The sequence below is a fragment of the Schistocerca piceifrons genome, unplaced genomic scaffold (genome assembly GCF_021461385.2).
Source record: "Schistocerca piceifrons isolate TAMUIC-IGC-003096 unplaced genomic scaffold, iqSchPice1.1 HiC_scaffold_2345, whole genome shotgun sequence".
Lineage (NCBI taxonomy): Eukaryota > Metazoa > Arthropoda > Insecta > Orthoptera > Acrididae > Schistocerca > Schistocerca piceifrons.
The window spans coordinates 1,354,329-1,370,972 of NW_025728279.1; the positions used below are offsets into that span (position 1 = coordinate 1,354,329).

Genomic DNA, 16,644 nt, shown 5'->3' on the forward strand with positions numbered 1-16,644 from the left:
AGTGGAGGCAAGTGTGTTGTGTATCATTTTTCTCAGTAAATATGTCCTACTGACGTTGCAGTATATCTCCAATGTTCTGGATGCATCAAATGAAGTTTAAAAGACAGCTAACTGCTGCTGCTGGTATGCCTCTTCATGTAAATGTCAGAGTTACTATTATTATTCAATACAGAAAGGAAGATTACCAGCTTAGCAATTTGCTGAAAATTAGTTCATTAAAGGGAATATTACAATTAACATCCTGTTAACGACAAATTAATTAGAGATGGGAAGCAGCCCCAGATTGGAGAAGGAAATTGGACGGATAGCTGACTCCATAAAAATTAATACATTTCATACTGTGCTCGAGCACAGGCAATAAAAAACAGTGAGCAAACATGATGTGTGTACTTGTTGCCTCAGGGTCTCCTGCGAAACTGAGGTGCTTGAGTAAGCTACATCACACTGCTTTGTTGTGTGCTTGTTGTCAAGCCAGTTTATGAAGTACACATCCCTCTTCATTTTTATATAACTTTGTTTTGAATGCACTGTACAAGAATACTGAATACCTTGAAAATTATCGAGTTCAGCCATTCATTCACATGTAATATTCCAACAGCTCCATCACCAATGAGAGCCTTCAGGGGTGTAAAACGAGTAAGTGAGAAGTGCCACTGAACTACTAACAACCATTTTCATCTACTACTAATCTGCTCACATTTATCATTATTCAAGGGGATCAGTTCTACATCATTTTATTTTTATAAATATACAGAGAAGCAACTACTTGAAAAAAGCCAATGCCCTGCTACTTAAACTGCTCTGCCACTATCTTGATTTAATACTTCATGCTAAATGGGCATTTAATTTTACACAGGACACTGTCATCTAAACTTATTCTGATAAATTCATATACTTCCTTCCTGTGCAATGCCCTTTATGCTGTCAATGCCACGTTGGGACCGGTACAGTAGTTTCTGTTCCGTGGAGAACCAACCGTACCTGCACATAGGCTATTATTATGATGGAATCACCACTTCAAAAGGCATTCCAAAGCTGCTGCCAGCTTCCCTCTGTGGAGTAAAACATCTACCATTCCTGTCTGCTCCTAGAGAATGTGTTGCATGGCTAAATATGGTTTTCTTTTAGAAAGTGTTTGTGCGTTGTGTATCTGAGATGGGACAGGTAGGTAAATTCACATATCCAGGTAAATTATTGGTGGACTGGCTAATAAAACATTTTTTACTTTAATTTTGAATATTTGGGGATTTCCAGAGTGCTCCTAATGTTGGCTGGCAGATGTTAAAAGGGTGTTGCACCTGAATATAAAACAGTTTTCTTAACCCTAAGCTTCAATGCATATTCTCTATGGAAATTATTTATATTGTGATTGTTACAGTTGCAAACTTTGCAATTAATGCTAAATTCTCTCTTGTCCATTTGAGCAGCTCAGAGGTCAGCATATCTTGCTGCTATGTGGAGGACCCAGGTCCAATTCGTGGTAATGCCTTTTTCTTTAAAGGGCGAAGCTACTCCACACCCACACTGACATGGTGACCATCACCAAAGTTCTACCATCACCTCCGTTTGCTTCGTTACAATTGAGAAGTGCATAGGATGTGGGGTCATGATGTTGCCCATAGGATTACCCACTAATACAGGCACTTTGAGGTGATAGAAGTGGTCGAGAAGTGAGCAGAAGGTAGCAGTTTTAAGGGCAGAGGGAGAAAAGTGCCGAGGCAAGCACCAAAGGAAAAGAACTTCTGCAATAGTCTGGACAGATAGTAAGAGCAGTAGCAGTTTCTTTCTGTCTGCAAGGGTGAGGTTGTCATTAGTTTTGGGTATTGTGCGATGCTCGATACCATTGTCGCAGCTTAAAACACTCTTTACGAGTGTCAGTCCTATTGAGGAGGGGTACTCCTGGGCTATGCACCTGAGTGTCGCCTGGGCCACCTGCAGCATCTGTACTTGTCGTTATACGAGTGGTCAATTGGCCATAAAGAGGTTTGGTTGGATATGTTTATGTTTAGTGTGCAATACTGCTTTCCCGTATTGCCAGTTGGTCAGCTAGATATTTGCAGCTGGCAATGCCATTTAGTTTTGCTGTAATGCAGGGATTCACCAGTGTTTATTTTGTCTGTGAGCTTGTGCTGTCAACAGGTGATTAATTGTCCCTAGATAGAAGTGTTTTTCAGCAGTTGTGTTTTCACCCGTGGTTGTGGTCGTAGTTTCCCAGGTTAAGAATGAAGTGATTGTCAGAGTGTCTCAAGTTCCTGTACAGTCATGTGGTGAGTTTTTTGAATATCTGTGTGTGAGTTTCAAGGCAGTATTCTCTGTGAAGGTCGACAGTGTGTGTGGACTGTGGTGCACTTCGTTCTGTATCACCTGTAGGCAGCACAGGCGGTCAGAGCCACGTAACCCCAGACTGCAGCTGCATGTATCATCATGGGTCTAATCAGTATCATGTACACGGACCTCGATACCCTCCTATTCAGTGTGCTTTACCTGTTGAGCTTAGAGTAACACTGTTTGAGCCTTGCATTTGCTCAGTTGGCCTGTCACTGAAGTATATGACTTTAACACTGAAACATATTGGGCGTGTGCGTAGTGTTATTTGTCTGCAGTCTTAATGTGGGGTCCTGCCCACTCATCTCGTATAGGGTGCCTAAAGGATGCTGCATTCTCAAAATGCTATACAACAATTCAAGCAAACAACATTAATAGTTTTTATTACAAATAAGAAGCTTGACAATGCTTAACCTGGAATTTACAATGGTGTCGCAAGCAATAGGCGACATGTAGTATAAATCCGAGTCCTTTGCTATATACAATGTTCGTGCAAGTTTGACACACAGTTTGTGGCTCACTAATAACTGTTATTGTAGCATTCTGCACTAGGCCTGTCCGTATACTCTCCTAATCCTGTCCAAATACTGAGTGGCCGAGGCTGGCAGGAGCGGCACTTATATTCTCTTTGTCTAGGGGCCTGCTCCCGTCGTGGTGTGGTCCTTGTCAGTGGGCTATTGGCTGACGGTGTGTTCACTTCCTTCTTTGCTCTTGCTATCTTAATTTTCATTCCAGAGCTTGTGGGTATGCCAGAACACTTAATGTTTGTGCAGTTGTTATGGTTTGTCAGTGAACAGAACTGCTTCACACTTGTCAGCATTTGCTTTAACACACTGTCGTTCCAGCTAGGCAGTTTTGTTTGCAGTTGCGAATTATGCCTGATGGTTTTCAGTCTTGCACTAGGATGGTAGTGTCATCTGCGTAGATGGTTGCCATTGTGTTTTGTTCAGTTGGAAAGTCAGTGACGTAGAGATTAAACAAGAGGAGCCCTTGAATGCTGCCTTGGGGTACTCCGACTTGTATACTGTGTTGTGTTGACTGTTTGCCCTGAATGTCGGTGTTGAAGCTTCTGTGGGTGAGATATGAGTGTGTAAGATGTACGAGCTCGTCGGAGAGACTAGCAGTGCAGAGTTTGCGAATGAGACGATTGTGCCGTAGATGACTGAAGACCAGGAACAGCGCTCCTGTAGCTTTGTTGGTGTTGGGGGTGTGTGTAATATGTTCTACTACATGGAGGAGTTGTTGTGTTGTGGAGTGCTGATTGCTGAATCCAAATTGCTCCAGTCTCAGCGAGTCATTGGTGTTGCAGTGCATAGTAAGATGTTTGAGAATCATCTTCTCAACAATGTTATTCAGGGAGCTCAGCAGGCTGATGGCTCCGTAATTTTGTGGTAGGGAGTGGTATTTCCCTGGCTTCCTGAACATCAGGACAGGGAAGTGTTGATGTTGTAGAATGGTATTCGTCATATGTGTGAGATGCTCTATAGCTTTATTCATGAACTCCTGGGTGACACGGTTTTGAAAGTGATTGGGACCAGGAGCTTTTCTAGCTGTTTTGTGCTTAATAACCTGTGTAATTTCATGTGTAGCAGTATGTATTGTTACATTGCACTTGGGCTGGGTTACAAGCCATGTAACCTCCTGGTCCATTTCAAGTAGCAGTGCTGGATTGGAAGGAGCCAGATTCAGTGTGAATGATGTTGCTAGTGTTCTGGTCATCAGCTCATGCTTCTCCTCCATGGAGTATGCTGGTCTGTAAGGTATTTGTAAACTTGGTGTGTAGTATTTCTTCTTGGTGGAGTGGACAGCTATTTGCCACACTCCAGGTGATGTGGTGTGCAGCCCTGCGAGTGTATTGTCCCAGTTTGTGGTTTTAAAAGTTTTAATTTAGCCTGTATGATCCCCTGGAGCCTGCTAATATGCTGTTTGTACAGCCAGTATCTCCCGAGATGATCTCTCATTGACATTGGCCCCTGTATTTCTGGGAGCAGGGCCATTGAGCATTCTTGTGGTATAAGTACCGTAATGGTACCTGCTATTGCATCCTGAACTGCGGTGGTAAGGGCTTTGACAGCTTCAACAAGTTTCCTGCTTTGTGTAATTTTGGGAATTTGTGGGATACGACTTTTCAAGCATTTCCTTGAACAATGCCCAATGTCCACCCGTCAGTTGGACAATGAGCTCATGCTGTCTCCAAGCCATTGCTTCTTGATTTGTGGCAGCAAAGTCCAGATTTAGCTGGTTCATCACTTACTGATAGGTGGCAAAGCAAGACAGAAACGTCGAAGGGAACAGATGGCACTCCTGCCTCTTGTGCTGCAGTCTTGCTACGGGTCGTCGGGTGGGATCTGCTCGGTGGATCTGCGTCTCCCAGACATAAGGATACTTTTAAGGATAGAATGTGGATATGAGACAATTTTACTTTTTCGTCTGAAAAGAAGAGGGGAGTCCTTATGACTCACTTGTGCAAGATGCAATGCTCAGTGCAAGAGAGCACGGGTGGAAGACAGCAGCCTGTACTGGACAGTGTTGTCCAATGTGAACGTGCCCCGGACACTGAAATACCCTATTAAAGAATGGGAGAGTCACACTGGGGAAGTTCCAACCACAGTTGCAGGAACTTTGAGCCAGAACTCTTGGCCACCTAGCACTGTCAAGTGTGTAGTAGCGTGTGCTTGTTAGTGACACTCCAAAGAGTGTCCTGTGGCATCTACGCCAGTTTTAGCGTATGTGTAACACAAATTTCCTCTCGCTCGCAGCTACTGCAGGTACAGGGGGAAGGCAGCTGCTCAGCTGCGACTCACCCGTAGTACTGCCCGTGGTTTTCCTTGGTGGGAGGACTGGAACGAGGTGCACCAAGCCTTGTGATGCCCATTGAGGAACTGTTGGACTGAGGCGTAGTGACTCTGAGGTCCAGAAAGCTGGCAGTGACCAGAACAGGGTGTGCTGACGCCCCCCCCCCCCCCCCCCTCCCACCTTCTGCTTTCAGTGATGCCATTGCAGAGGATTACACTGTGGTTGGTCATCTGGTTTTGATGTGGGCCAGAACATGAAGCTTTCCTTTGCTTTTTTTTTTTGCTAAATTGACTCTTACTTCTGGACACAAACACCTATACAGAGCAAATGTATTGGCATCCAGGGTTTGGTTATTTGGGGGGGGGGGGGGGGGGGGGGGAGTGACGGTTTGTTATTGTTTCCACCCCGCCTCGGCCAGCTTCCCTCAAAAATGCAACTCGCTAGCAACCTCGCTGTTAGCATACGACAGACATCTACAATTTTAATAACAATAATAAACACACAAAATTATATTAAATTATTCAATATAATAGTAACAATACAAATAGGTTGATCAAAGAAGGAAGAAAACATAGAACAAACAAAAGAACTTCAGAAAGTGTACAAACTGACATGGACACACTATAATAAAAGAAACATTTCAGTACAAGGCAAACACATGCACTACAATACAGTTATAGTATCAGAAGCACTCTTCGCATCAGAAATGACCACAATCTGAGGACCAGGCACCACAAAGCAGAAAGAATACAATGCAAAATCCTCAGAAAATTTTTTGGAGCAGTGCACAGAGATGGTATATGGATGAAGAGATCAACCAGAGAATTATATGAACACAGAGGCAGACTCAGTCACAATCAGAAAACACCGACTAACATTCTGTGGACACATACACACAATGAATAGCGACAGATTCACAAAGGGATTTAGGATGTAGTAAATGCCTTAATCAAAAAAACCAGTTGGTTTCAAGAAATAGAAGAAGGCTACAAACAAGCAGGAATCAGAATGGAAATGATGAATGAAAGAGACAAATTCAGAAACAAAATTATGAACATAAAACTTGAAGTAAAGGGAAGGAAGAAAACAGAGAGAATATGTACATATCAAAAGAAACAAGAACAGAGTCAAAGAATGAAAAGATTTTGGAAAGAGAAAAGGGAGGAGGAAAGAAGGAAAAAGCTGAACAATCACGTAACAACCAAGTTGAACTCTGTCAAAGTGTGTGCTCAACATCATTATTTCAATAAACATTATGAGTGAACAGAGGTCTGCAAACACATGTGAATGAGGGGAATACTGTTTCTATCAGTGATTTCCAACTGTGTTCGGGAAGTCATTCTTTCTGTTGTTGTTGTATCGGATCTGTTGTTGACAGCTGGTATGTTCAACCCAGTGCTGTGCAGCTTTACCCGGCTGGAATGTTGTCAATCAGACCAAAAGCATGTCCTTGTGGGCAGACCCTAGCACGAGCAACTGAAAAGTGTCCTTTATTAAATGTAGCTTGTCATTGCTGGAAGAACTTGGCAGTTTTTACACACTTCTGTTTCCACGCTACCTCCTTCTCCAAAAGTTATGTGTGCATTTGGAAATTGGTGAGGTAAAAAATATAAAGACATCGTGTCATTCTGCCACATCTGTCTGTAGTGTGCATTTTGGAGTGCGTGTACGATACAAGGCATTTAGGTATGGTGAGGTTACTTAGCCATTAGTGTTCACAATGGCTGGCATAAAGGAAACATGACAAGTATTACATTAGAAAGCAACAGCGATAGATTTCCGACCGCATAAATTCTAATAGGCAGAGTCAGAAGCAGACACAGTGGCCTGTGCCAGATACGAGGGTTTGAAGTGGGACAGAGAGAAAGAGAGAGAGAGAGAGAGAGAGAGAGAGAGAGAGAGCACACAGACAGCACCATAAAGCATTCCCCATCTCTTTCTGCACAGAATGCACCACACTGCTGCCTTCTTAAGTGCACCCCAGTATAATATGTTGTTTGGGAAGTGGGTGGTAGTTATCACCATTGCCACGACCTCCCCTTGTATGCACTCCTGCAAGATTGTGAAATCTACAGCCACTGAGGAGATTTATGCGAGATGTTCCTATCAACTTTGTGTAATATTCATATTGCACACTTCTGCAGAAAAACAGATTTTCGACTTAGTTTAGGAAAGAAAAGAATCATCACAGATCATTAAGGTTCAAAGAACTTGTCTTGAACACTGTAAGGGATCTGTGATCCCACAAACATAGATGCTAGTATCTGACGCCCAGGTCGATAGTGGACAGGAGTCGATTGTCGAGCACTGCAGTAGGCAGTGAGACTAGTGCTGAGTGCGCAGTAGTATGGTAGAGTGTCGAGTGAGAAGTAGTGCGGGAATGACCGGCGAGAATGGTGGTCGAGTGAGTTGTAAACGGTAAAACTCACTGGAGTATGACGAGTGAGCACGTCCCCCTGATCATCGTGGGGTTGACTCTCACTAATGCCGATTCGCGAGTGATATGAAACAGAAAGTGACAAGTGCCGAATTACGTGTTTCGCGTCAACCGCGTCGGCCAGCAACAACCATGGATTGCAGTGAGGATTGTTGTGAATGTTAACGATCAGCATTGCGTGTGACAAAGTACTGAAAATCAGCAATCAATAAAAAGAAATAACCGCAATTAGACGTGTAAGGCAAAGGTAGCAACTGCCTCAGAATTTGTGTGTTAGTAGGAAATATATATCAGTTGTACATCGCAACCTTTGTGATACTTAATAATAGACAAACTTTCAATCATTAGCTATTCTGTCTCAGAACAGCCGCATTCGCAGAACAACCAATAGCCTTTCATCCATTAAGTACACAGTCATATATCATAATAATTAACTGTTTGGTGGCTTCGGTAAATTACCCAAAATCCAGTAAAGGAATTAATCAGGGGTGTTTCAACACGAATGCTTAAAAATTCTTTTGTAGTTAACCTATTTTCAGATTATGAAGAGTTCTTTGTTACAGCTTGTATTTTTGTTCCAGGTGGCACTGAACTTGATGGCTGTAGTGATGTCGTGAAGGCACAAAGTCGGAAGTTGTTAAACCTTCAGAAACAAGATTTTCAAAAGTACTTCTTCTCAGATACCAATATTTTGCCCCTGTTTGTGTCGGATACACAGATGTCTAAGTTGTTATCACATAATTTGAGTGTAGTGACTGAATCTAGAAAACAATTTCTTTTGCTTCCCTGTACCCCAAGCATTATGTGCAATGCAGGACTCCTAACAAGCCAAACACACAGAGCACAGCCCTCTGTCTTCTCTTGCCATTTCTGCAGTTCGGGAGCACAGTCCGGAAGTCTGACTCATGTCGACCGGACCGGCAGTGCGCAAATGGTCGACGTGGGTTCGAAGCCGGTGACAGAACGGACTGCTACAGCATGAGCAAAGGTTTTTGTGGGACCCAAACTGATGAAACTCGTACGAGAAAATGGCCTGAAGAAAGGTGACGTACTTAGCGTTGCTCGCCTGGCGGGAATTGTGGGGGCCAAGCAGACATCCAGCCTTATCCCTCTGTGTCATAATATATCTTTATCCTCTGTGGCTGTGGACATTGAACTGGACTCTGCTCTCAACTGTGTGATTATAACTGGCACGGCAAAGTGTAGAGGGCAGACGGGCGTGGAGATGGAAGCTCTCACTGCTGTATCAGTGTCTGCCTTAACAGTGTACGATATGTGCAAAGCTGTGAGTCATGACATTGTGATATCTGAAATAATGCTTCTGGCCAAAAGTGGGGGAACTAGAGGAGACTTCCACCGGACATGAGCATCTGTGTGGGTCAGTGAAATAAGTTAAGTACACCTGGTGTGATGTAGGCAAATTTCAAAGTCTGTTCGTAGTTATCACAAATTATATACACATCGAATTGGCCTGAATATAAGTTGCGCCTTTAATTTCGAAAAAGAGAGAAACTTAATTAAAAATAATTTGTCAAGTTGCCCATTTACAAAAGCTTTTCAAAATGTGATTTACCCTTAACCACTTTTTTTGTAGTACACTGTAGATAAATTACACACAAAAACAAAGCTTTCAGTTGCAGTTTTCATGTAAGACACTCTTAACTTCACTAACATTCATTGTTTTGTCACTGTCAGTATTTTTGTCACTCTCCTCCCAAAGTACAGTGCCGTCACTACAATCCCGGGCATTGCATGTGCAGCATTTCTTGAACCGTACCTTTAAAAAGCACATCTGTTAGATGAATAACTGTGAGTTTGAAATTTGCAACGTAACTGTACCAAATTCCAAAATTTTCTCTCAATGTTGTGCTTCATTGGTGAAGAATAAATTATATTCTTTAGTTAGAGAAAAACTGTGCCTGTCCCATTGTCTAAAATAGTGAAACTGTGACAGTGGTAATACAGAGGGGTCCAGAAAACTGTAGACTCTCTTTGATAGTCAATATTGATGGAACAAAATGGCATAGTGTCAAAATTCTTGCATGGGAGGAAGATCATTTTGTGTGTTCAAAGTGACACCTGTTAGCAGCCAAGCAACATCAATGTTGCTGAATTGTTGACTGAAGTACAGCTGTCAGTGTTGCCAGTGTGGTAGCTGCACAGGATGTCTTGATGGTTTCTCATATCTCATTCAGTGTAGCTGGGTTCTGTTGGTAAACTTTGTTTGTTGAGGTCCCCCATTGGTAGAAGTCGAGAATTGTAAGGTCCCGTGATCTTGCTGGGCACTTGACAGCTCCTCTTCGACTTATCCGTCGTCCAGGTAGATTTTCATCTAAGTAGAATCTGATATCTCTGTGGTGGTGAGGTGGAGTACAGTCTTGTAGGTAAAAATCTTTTGTTTCCAAACACCACTTGGATGGCTAATAAAATCAATGTTTGCAGCATATGATACACCTCACCAGTTATGTACCTTCAAAGAAGAATGGGTCAGAGAAACAATACTATGACGGACCACACCACACATTAACACCAAGTGAAGTAACATGTTTGTCCATGTGAACATGACGATTTTCAGCAGCCCAATACACGCAGCTATGACAGTTTACATTACCATTCAGGTTGAATTGTGCCTCATTAGGCCAGATAACCTTCCCTGCAAACCATTCATCTTCGTGAAGCATGCCTTCAGACCACTCGTAGTGCTCCATCCTTCGATTTGAGTTGTCCTCATTCATAGTGTGAAACAATCTTGGAATGTACACTTTCCACTTCGCAGTCTTCAGAATTTATCATGCACTTGATCAGCTTACCCCACTTCCCCATACATCCTGCTTCATAGATTTTTGAGATGATCTAGAAAAATGTTGCAATACAGCAGTGCTGGAACCTGGAGGTTGATGTTCTTGTTCGGAGGACCTTTCCTTGTGCACATTTTAAACAGTATTGTCGGCTTAAAATTTATACCAAATACAATAAATTGTTGTTTCAGTACAGCCTTGCATTGCTCAAACAATAGTTGTACTTCATTCAGTGCTGCATTGTCATCTGCTGGAAACCCACACGACAAGATCTGTTGGGAAAACAGTGGTTTATGCTACCACTCAAAATTGCAGCCATATAACACTTTGTTCCAAAGGTAATAACTATCAGAGAATGTCTACATTTTTCTGGATCCCTCTGTAGTCACTACCTAAATGGGATAGCAACAAAGAGAATGTTTGCATTGCTACCTCATACACAACAACTGATTTACAAACTGTAGTGATATTTTTGTTTCATTTCAAACTTAAGTAGAAGCACTACAGTTGAGGTTTCTATGATTCATAAAAGTCCCAGTTTTTATGGGGTGTGCTGTATACTCTAATTTTTTTGGAGATTTTTTGTAGAAATGGTGTATCTTATATTCAGGCCAGTATGGTACCCGTTTCCATCCTGTTTTTTAGTCTTAATTCAAAATATTTATCTTTCTTTTTCCAATACCTGATCAATTTGAGAGAGATATTTAAAACAAAAAATAAGCACTAGCAAGTACGTTAATTTTCTATTGTTAAAACTTTTTCTCGTGCATGTTCTCTACAATTTTGATATGACACCACCTGCACTCTTATCTTGTTGCCAGTAAAAAGTGAGTAAGTCGGTCATTAAACTCTCTCTCTCTCTCTCTCTCTCTCTCTCTCTCTCTCTCTCTGTGCCCTCCCCCAGCTGTGTGGTAGTGTCCTCTGTGTTGCTCTATTGTTTCAATTTTTGATGGTCCCGTGCTGTGAAAAGGTGAGGTGAAGTGTTCATTCTTAAATAAATAGTGCGTATCAGCTCTTTTCTCCTAGGATCAGGTTGTCATTGCTGTGTTCATTGAAGTAAAATGACACTTTTTTAACAGTTCCTAAAAGGTGCACCACTTCATTGACACTTTTGCTCAGGTGTAGAGTATATTGGCCAGACTAATTTACATGTTTCAGCTTTACACTGTATGGTATCCTCTTTTTTAAAGGCCTATCATCTTTCTTGTGTGTGACTTGTCCAGAGACTGAAAATGTTTTATTTTGTAAGTTACCAATCCAGAACAGGTTTCTGTCAATTTAATTCTTCAGGTTTTTCCAGAAGTTTGCTGAAATTCCCGAGTTGTCCTTTGCAGTCGGACATCATTGTCTTCCTCGCATATTTCGGTGACATTAGTCGTTGCTTTTACAAAGTGCTACTTGAGACTGATCGTCATATGGAGCAGGTCTGTAATTTGTTCCCTCTGCCTTCGTGCTTCATCTGCAATCTGCTCTGACAGACACCATCCTCGGGTATCCGTGTTGCGTTATATTCTGAGTGCCATCTACACTCACGGGCACGATCCCTGTGTGTTATGTTTTCAGTCCAAGCTGGCTGGTAGAATACTGTTTGCGGGCTGTCCCCGTTTGGGGACAAGGATCGGCAGGGCATGAAACCCTAATCTTTCATCTTTCAGTTAACTCAAATGTCGAGTGTCACTTTTTTCATGTACTGCGGTTACAAATATAAGAAAATACAAAATGAAAATTTCTCAACATAGTCATGTTTCTTTTCAGTATGTTTCTCAGATCAGTACACTGCAATGTAAATATTCCATTAAAAGAATATATTTTTGATTGTTACTTCAGTCAAAGATGCATTGCCTTTTTGACTTAACAATCAGTGTCAAATCATTGTCCCTCAAACAATCCTGCAGGGGTTTGACAACGTGAGACCATGGCTTTATGGAGCATCACCTAGAATTAGCTGCCGTCTTTTCTGACATGATTTTAAATCAATGCTATCATCACTGTTTCTTTTGCTTAGGGTTTTGAGTCTAGGAATGATGCAAACAATCAGCAGTTTATTTCTTTCTTACGTGATCTTTTTTCTCCTCCCTAGCCCCCTTTCTTCTTTCATTTGGTAGCCTCGAGCAAATTGAATATTCCTGCTTTTGTTTGTATTTATTAATCTGTTTGTGCCCCTAATTCTTAAAAGACTTCATTATGACACTAATACTCTGAAGCAGCAAATTTGGGGAAAAAGAGCTGCATTCATTTATGCTGTTGTAAAATGGAGGAATTGGTTGTAGTTGGAAAAAAAATCTGCCTTTTACAGCTGCTGGTTTTTGTCATTTATGTTACGTAGCCCACCCATGATCTACAATCAGGTCTTCCTTTTTATGTTGTATTTTTTATAAGAATGTTGAAATATAGATGATTGTTATGCATCTTTGCAGCAGCTAAACTTGAATATTGTACTTAAAAATGTTATTTGTTGTCTTTTTTAAATTAAATTGTTATGTTTAAGAAGTGAATTAAATAACTGTTACTTGTGACATAATTTTGTAGCAGCTAAAATTAAATGCTGGTCTTCAATATTTTAATTGTTATAGTTTGGGGTATGATTGTTGTAATTAGAAAATGAATGTGTGCCTTGTGCACTATGTTGTTACAGTAATTTGGAGTTTATTTTGTACATCATCTGGTATAAATTATAAGAATTTAAGCAAAAACTTCTGTCTCTCAACAGCTTTCTTAATAACACTATTCCAGTAACTGGATATGCATATTGAAATATCTGTGTTGTATATCAGATTCTATGACCTGTACCGAAGCAATATTTTGCGGTTGCAAATTTTCTTGACTATTATTAAGTGTGTGCGTGTCTTGCTTATGCCCTACATACGAGTCCTCCAAGCTACTGATGATCTGACCAATGTACGACACGCCAAAATGCTACGGCTGCATGGGGAGATACAATTAAATCCCATCCCCCCCCCCCCCCTCTCTCTCTCTCTCTCTCTCTCTCTCAAAGATCGGCAGGTTCAGAAATCTAACACAGAAAGAATTTAATCACGGTTTCTTTTTCATCTCTATCATACAATGTAGTCCAATTTTTTGCTAATACAGAAATAACATTTTGTGATTTATGTTGTGTACTCTTCAAAAGATCTAATGATGTCCTCATTCCTTTCTTATAAACAAAACAAGAAAAAACTGACAATAATTGTCGTTAAAATAAAACACAGAACAGTGTCTCCATAGCATCAATGAGAACATCCTTTCAGCACCTTTGACCCAGGCAGTGAACACAGCAGCGGTCAGTCTATGACTTGCAGCAGGTGAATCCCAGTCAGCTGCATTGCTCATGCACCCCACATAAATAATAATAAACAAAATCTAACAATACACATAACCAAGGCTTGATTTGTGACAGTATACCGCTGATGACGAAAAAAATTGGACCCAAAGATTTTGAGATGTGGTACAATAGAACTTTTGCTCTAGTTGAAGCGGTAAGATGCAAATGTTGTATTCACACTTTTAAAAAGCTCAGAAAAGTGTTATAACTTTTTCAGAAGTCTAAATCAAACTATGGAAACTCTCGGTAGGAGCTTAGAAATATAGGAAATGATAGAGTGCTACTTACCATAAATACATGTTAAGAAGTCTATTTTTTTTCTTTTAACAAATCTAGCACTGCATATTACTGCCAAATTAGTCATTACCTATGATTGCCCCAGTGGCAGAAGCATGTATAATAATGTCAAAACGTTTGTGACACTACACACTAGGAGAAGCTCAAGTTTCAGATACACATTGATTGCGTTCTTGATGATGCTATCTACATGTTCATCCACAATCTGCAAACCACTATGAAGAGTATGACAGAGGGTACATCTCACTGTACCAGATATTAAAGCTTGTTCATGTTTCAAGACCATTTAAATCTTTCTCGGCATGCTGTAATTAATCTAATATTGTCCTCACAGTTCCTATGGGAGCAATAGTTACAAGGTTGTAGCATATTCCTAGAGTCGTCTTTTGGTAAGCATACTTTCTTAGGATAGTGTACATCTTATCTTAAAGCGTCTGCCAATTCAGTTATTTCAGCATCTCTGTGACACTCTCCCTTGGGTCAAACAAACCTGTGACCATTTGATCTGCCCTTCTCTGCATGCGTTCAATTCCCCATTAATCCATTTTGATACAGGTCCCACACATTTGAGCAATATTCTAGGATGGATCATACAAACGATTTGTAGAATGACTGCATTTCTATGGTATTCTACAAAAAAAAAAAAAAAAAAAATCTCACTCTTTCGCCTGCCTTACCCCTGAGTAGGCCCATATGACTGTTCATTTCATATCCCTACAAAGTGCTTCACCCAGGTAATTGTACGAATAAACTTAATCCAAGCAAGACACCCTGATACTGTAGTCATACCACACTGCGTTTTCTTCATTTTGCAAAATGCACGATTTTACATGTCTGAACATTTAAAAGAAAGTTTGAAATTATCAAGATCTGACGAATGTTTGTACAATTTCTTTCAGACTGTACTTTATTCTAGATAAATGCACTATCTGTGAAAAGAGTGCTTTACTATTAATATTGTCTGCAAAGTCATTAATGTACATGAACATGAACAGCAATGGTCACAACATACCTCTCTATGACACATCTGAGGTTACTTCTACATCAGATGATGACTCCCAAGCCAAGATAACATGTAAGTCATTCCTACCAAAATATCCTCAATTCCAGTGACAAATTTCACTCGATACCCCTCACGGTAGCAATTTTGATAATAAGCATCGATCTGGCACTAAGTCAAAAGCTGTTCAGAAATCGAGAAATACTGCCTGCACCTGTCGAGTCAGGAAGACGAAAGTTTTAAGGTCAGGTTGACAAAACATATTTTTAATACTCTTGGAAACAACCCTAAAGTTTCTGACGTAGTTCAGGGGAATGACAAAGGGATCTTTGACAGGCTGGATTAAATCTAGGCGGCGTCTCAGACCGACCAGAGTTACAACTTTAAAGGCTTCTACGCTGAGCAAATACAACGGGCTGTTGGAGGAAGAATGCAAAGGCAGCTACTAGTAATGTGCAACTGCTATTCTGCGTGGTCTTTAATGGCCATTATCAAATTTTAAAAAATTACGAATAACAATAACACAGTACACAACAGGAAGGGTACAGCAGACTTTCCCTGATTGTTCCTTACATTACCTTTCCTTGATTTTTTTTTTTTTTTTTAAATGATAATGTTTCTAAGTCTTTCCTGGTTTCCATTGAAAGGTTTGGATTGTTTCAAAGATTAATTTACACATTTTTTAATATTTTAATGTATTCTAGGACAGGAACTCAAAGAGCACAAGTATAAAAAAACTGCATGTAGGACATTCATGTAAAGCTTCCCATTTTTAACTGCTAGGTAATGCCAGTCTATTTTGTTACAAGAAAATGAATCGGGACTTAGTTCTCCAGAGCTGATACTATTATAAGGAGTTGTGATGGAAGAACATGAGTTCCAAACAATGGATGCCTTGGATCTGTTTGCTGCTGCTTCTTTTTAATCTCTGCTGCTAATCCCATGAGTGAAAGATCTCTACCAATGAAAAAGTAGATTTGAATGACATCAAGTTTCTTCTCTTGTCGATAGTTGTTTCTACTGAAGAGAAATGAGCTGGTCATCTTTGTCCATTTCCAGTAATTCAAAGGTGTCGTGGCACCCGACATGTATGCTTGAAAATAACAAACGATCAATATTGTAATTAACAAAAGTATTGACAGTAGTAAGCTGTATTTATCACATGCAAAGAGTTTGTAAAAGCTGTGGACCCTTGTTTTATCATGTCAATCCATTTGTGCCAATGGCTAACAGAGTACCATTCACCATCATGTCAAGTGGCAATAACAGTTTGCTTGCATCATAAATATTGAGTGTCAAAAGTTAATTCTAACAATATGAAATAGGACAGATTGCTACTCACCAGTTAGAGCAGGCAATGGGCAGCAGACAAGCATACTGAAAAAAAATAGAAACTGTCAGATATTACATACTCAAAAAAACACTTAGGTACTGAAGGAATTATCCAAATACCAAATAGGGCTGAAATCAGTAAATGTGACATACATGTGAAGACAGAAAAATAATTACAGTTTCAGAAAAAACTGGATAATTTATTCAAGAGAAAGAGCATCACAAATTGGATGAGATGGTCCACCTCTGGCCCTTATACAAGCTTGGCTCTGGCTGATAGAGTTGTTGGATGTCCAACAGAGGGACATCATGCCAAATTCTATTCAAATGTCACGGT

The 16,644-nt window shown here is 40.5% G+C and overlaps 1 protein-coding gene across 1 annotated transcript in view; it reads right to left on the reverse strand.

Moving 5' to 3' along the window:
* Positions 1–16,018, reverse strand: part of LOC124742892 (molybdenum cofactor biosynthesis protein 1-like) — a 117,560-nt gene extending 101,542 nt beyond the window's left edge. Inside the window, exon 1 of the mRNA XM_047248826.1 lies at positions 15,821–16,018. Within this exon, the coding sequence (XP_047104782.1) occupies positions 15,821–16,018 (198 nt within the window). The remainder of the gene's footprint in view (positions 1–15,820) is intronic.
* Between the last annotated feature and the right edge of the window lie 626 nt (positions 16,019–16,644).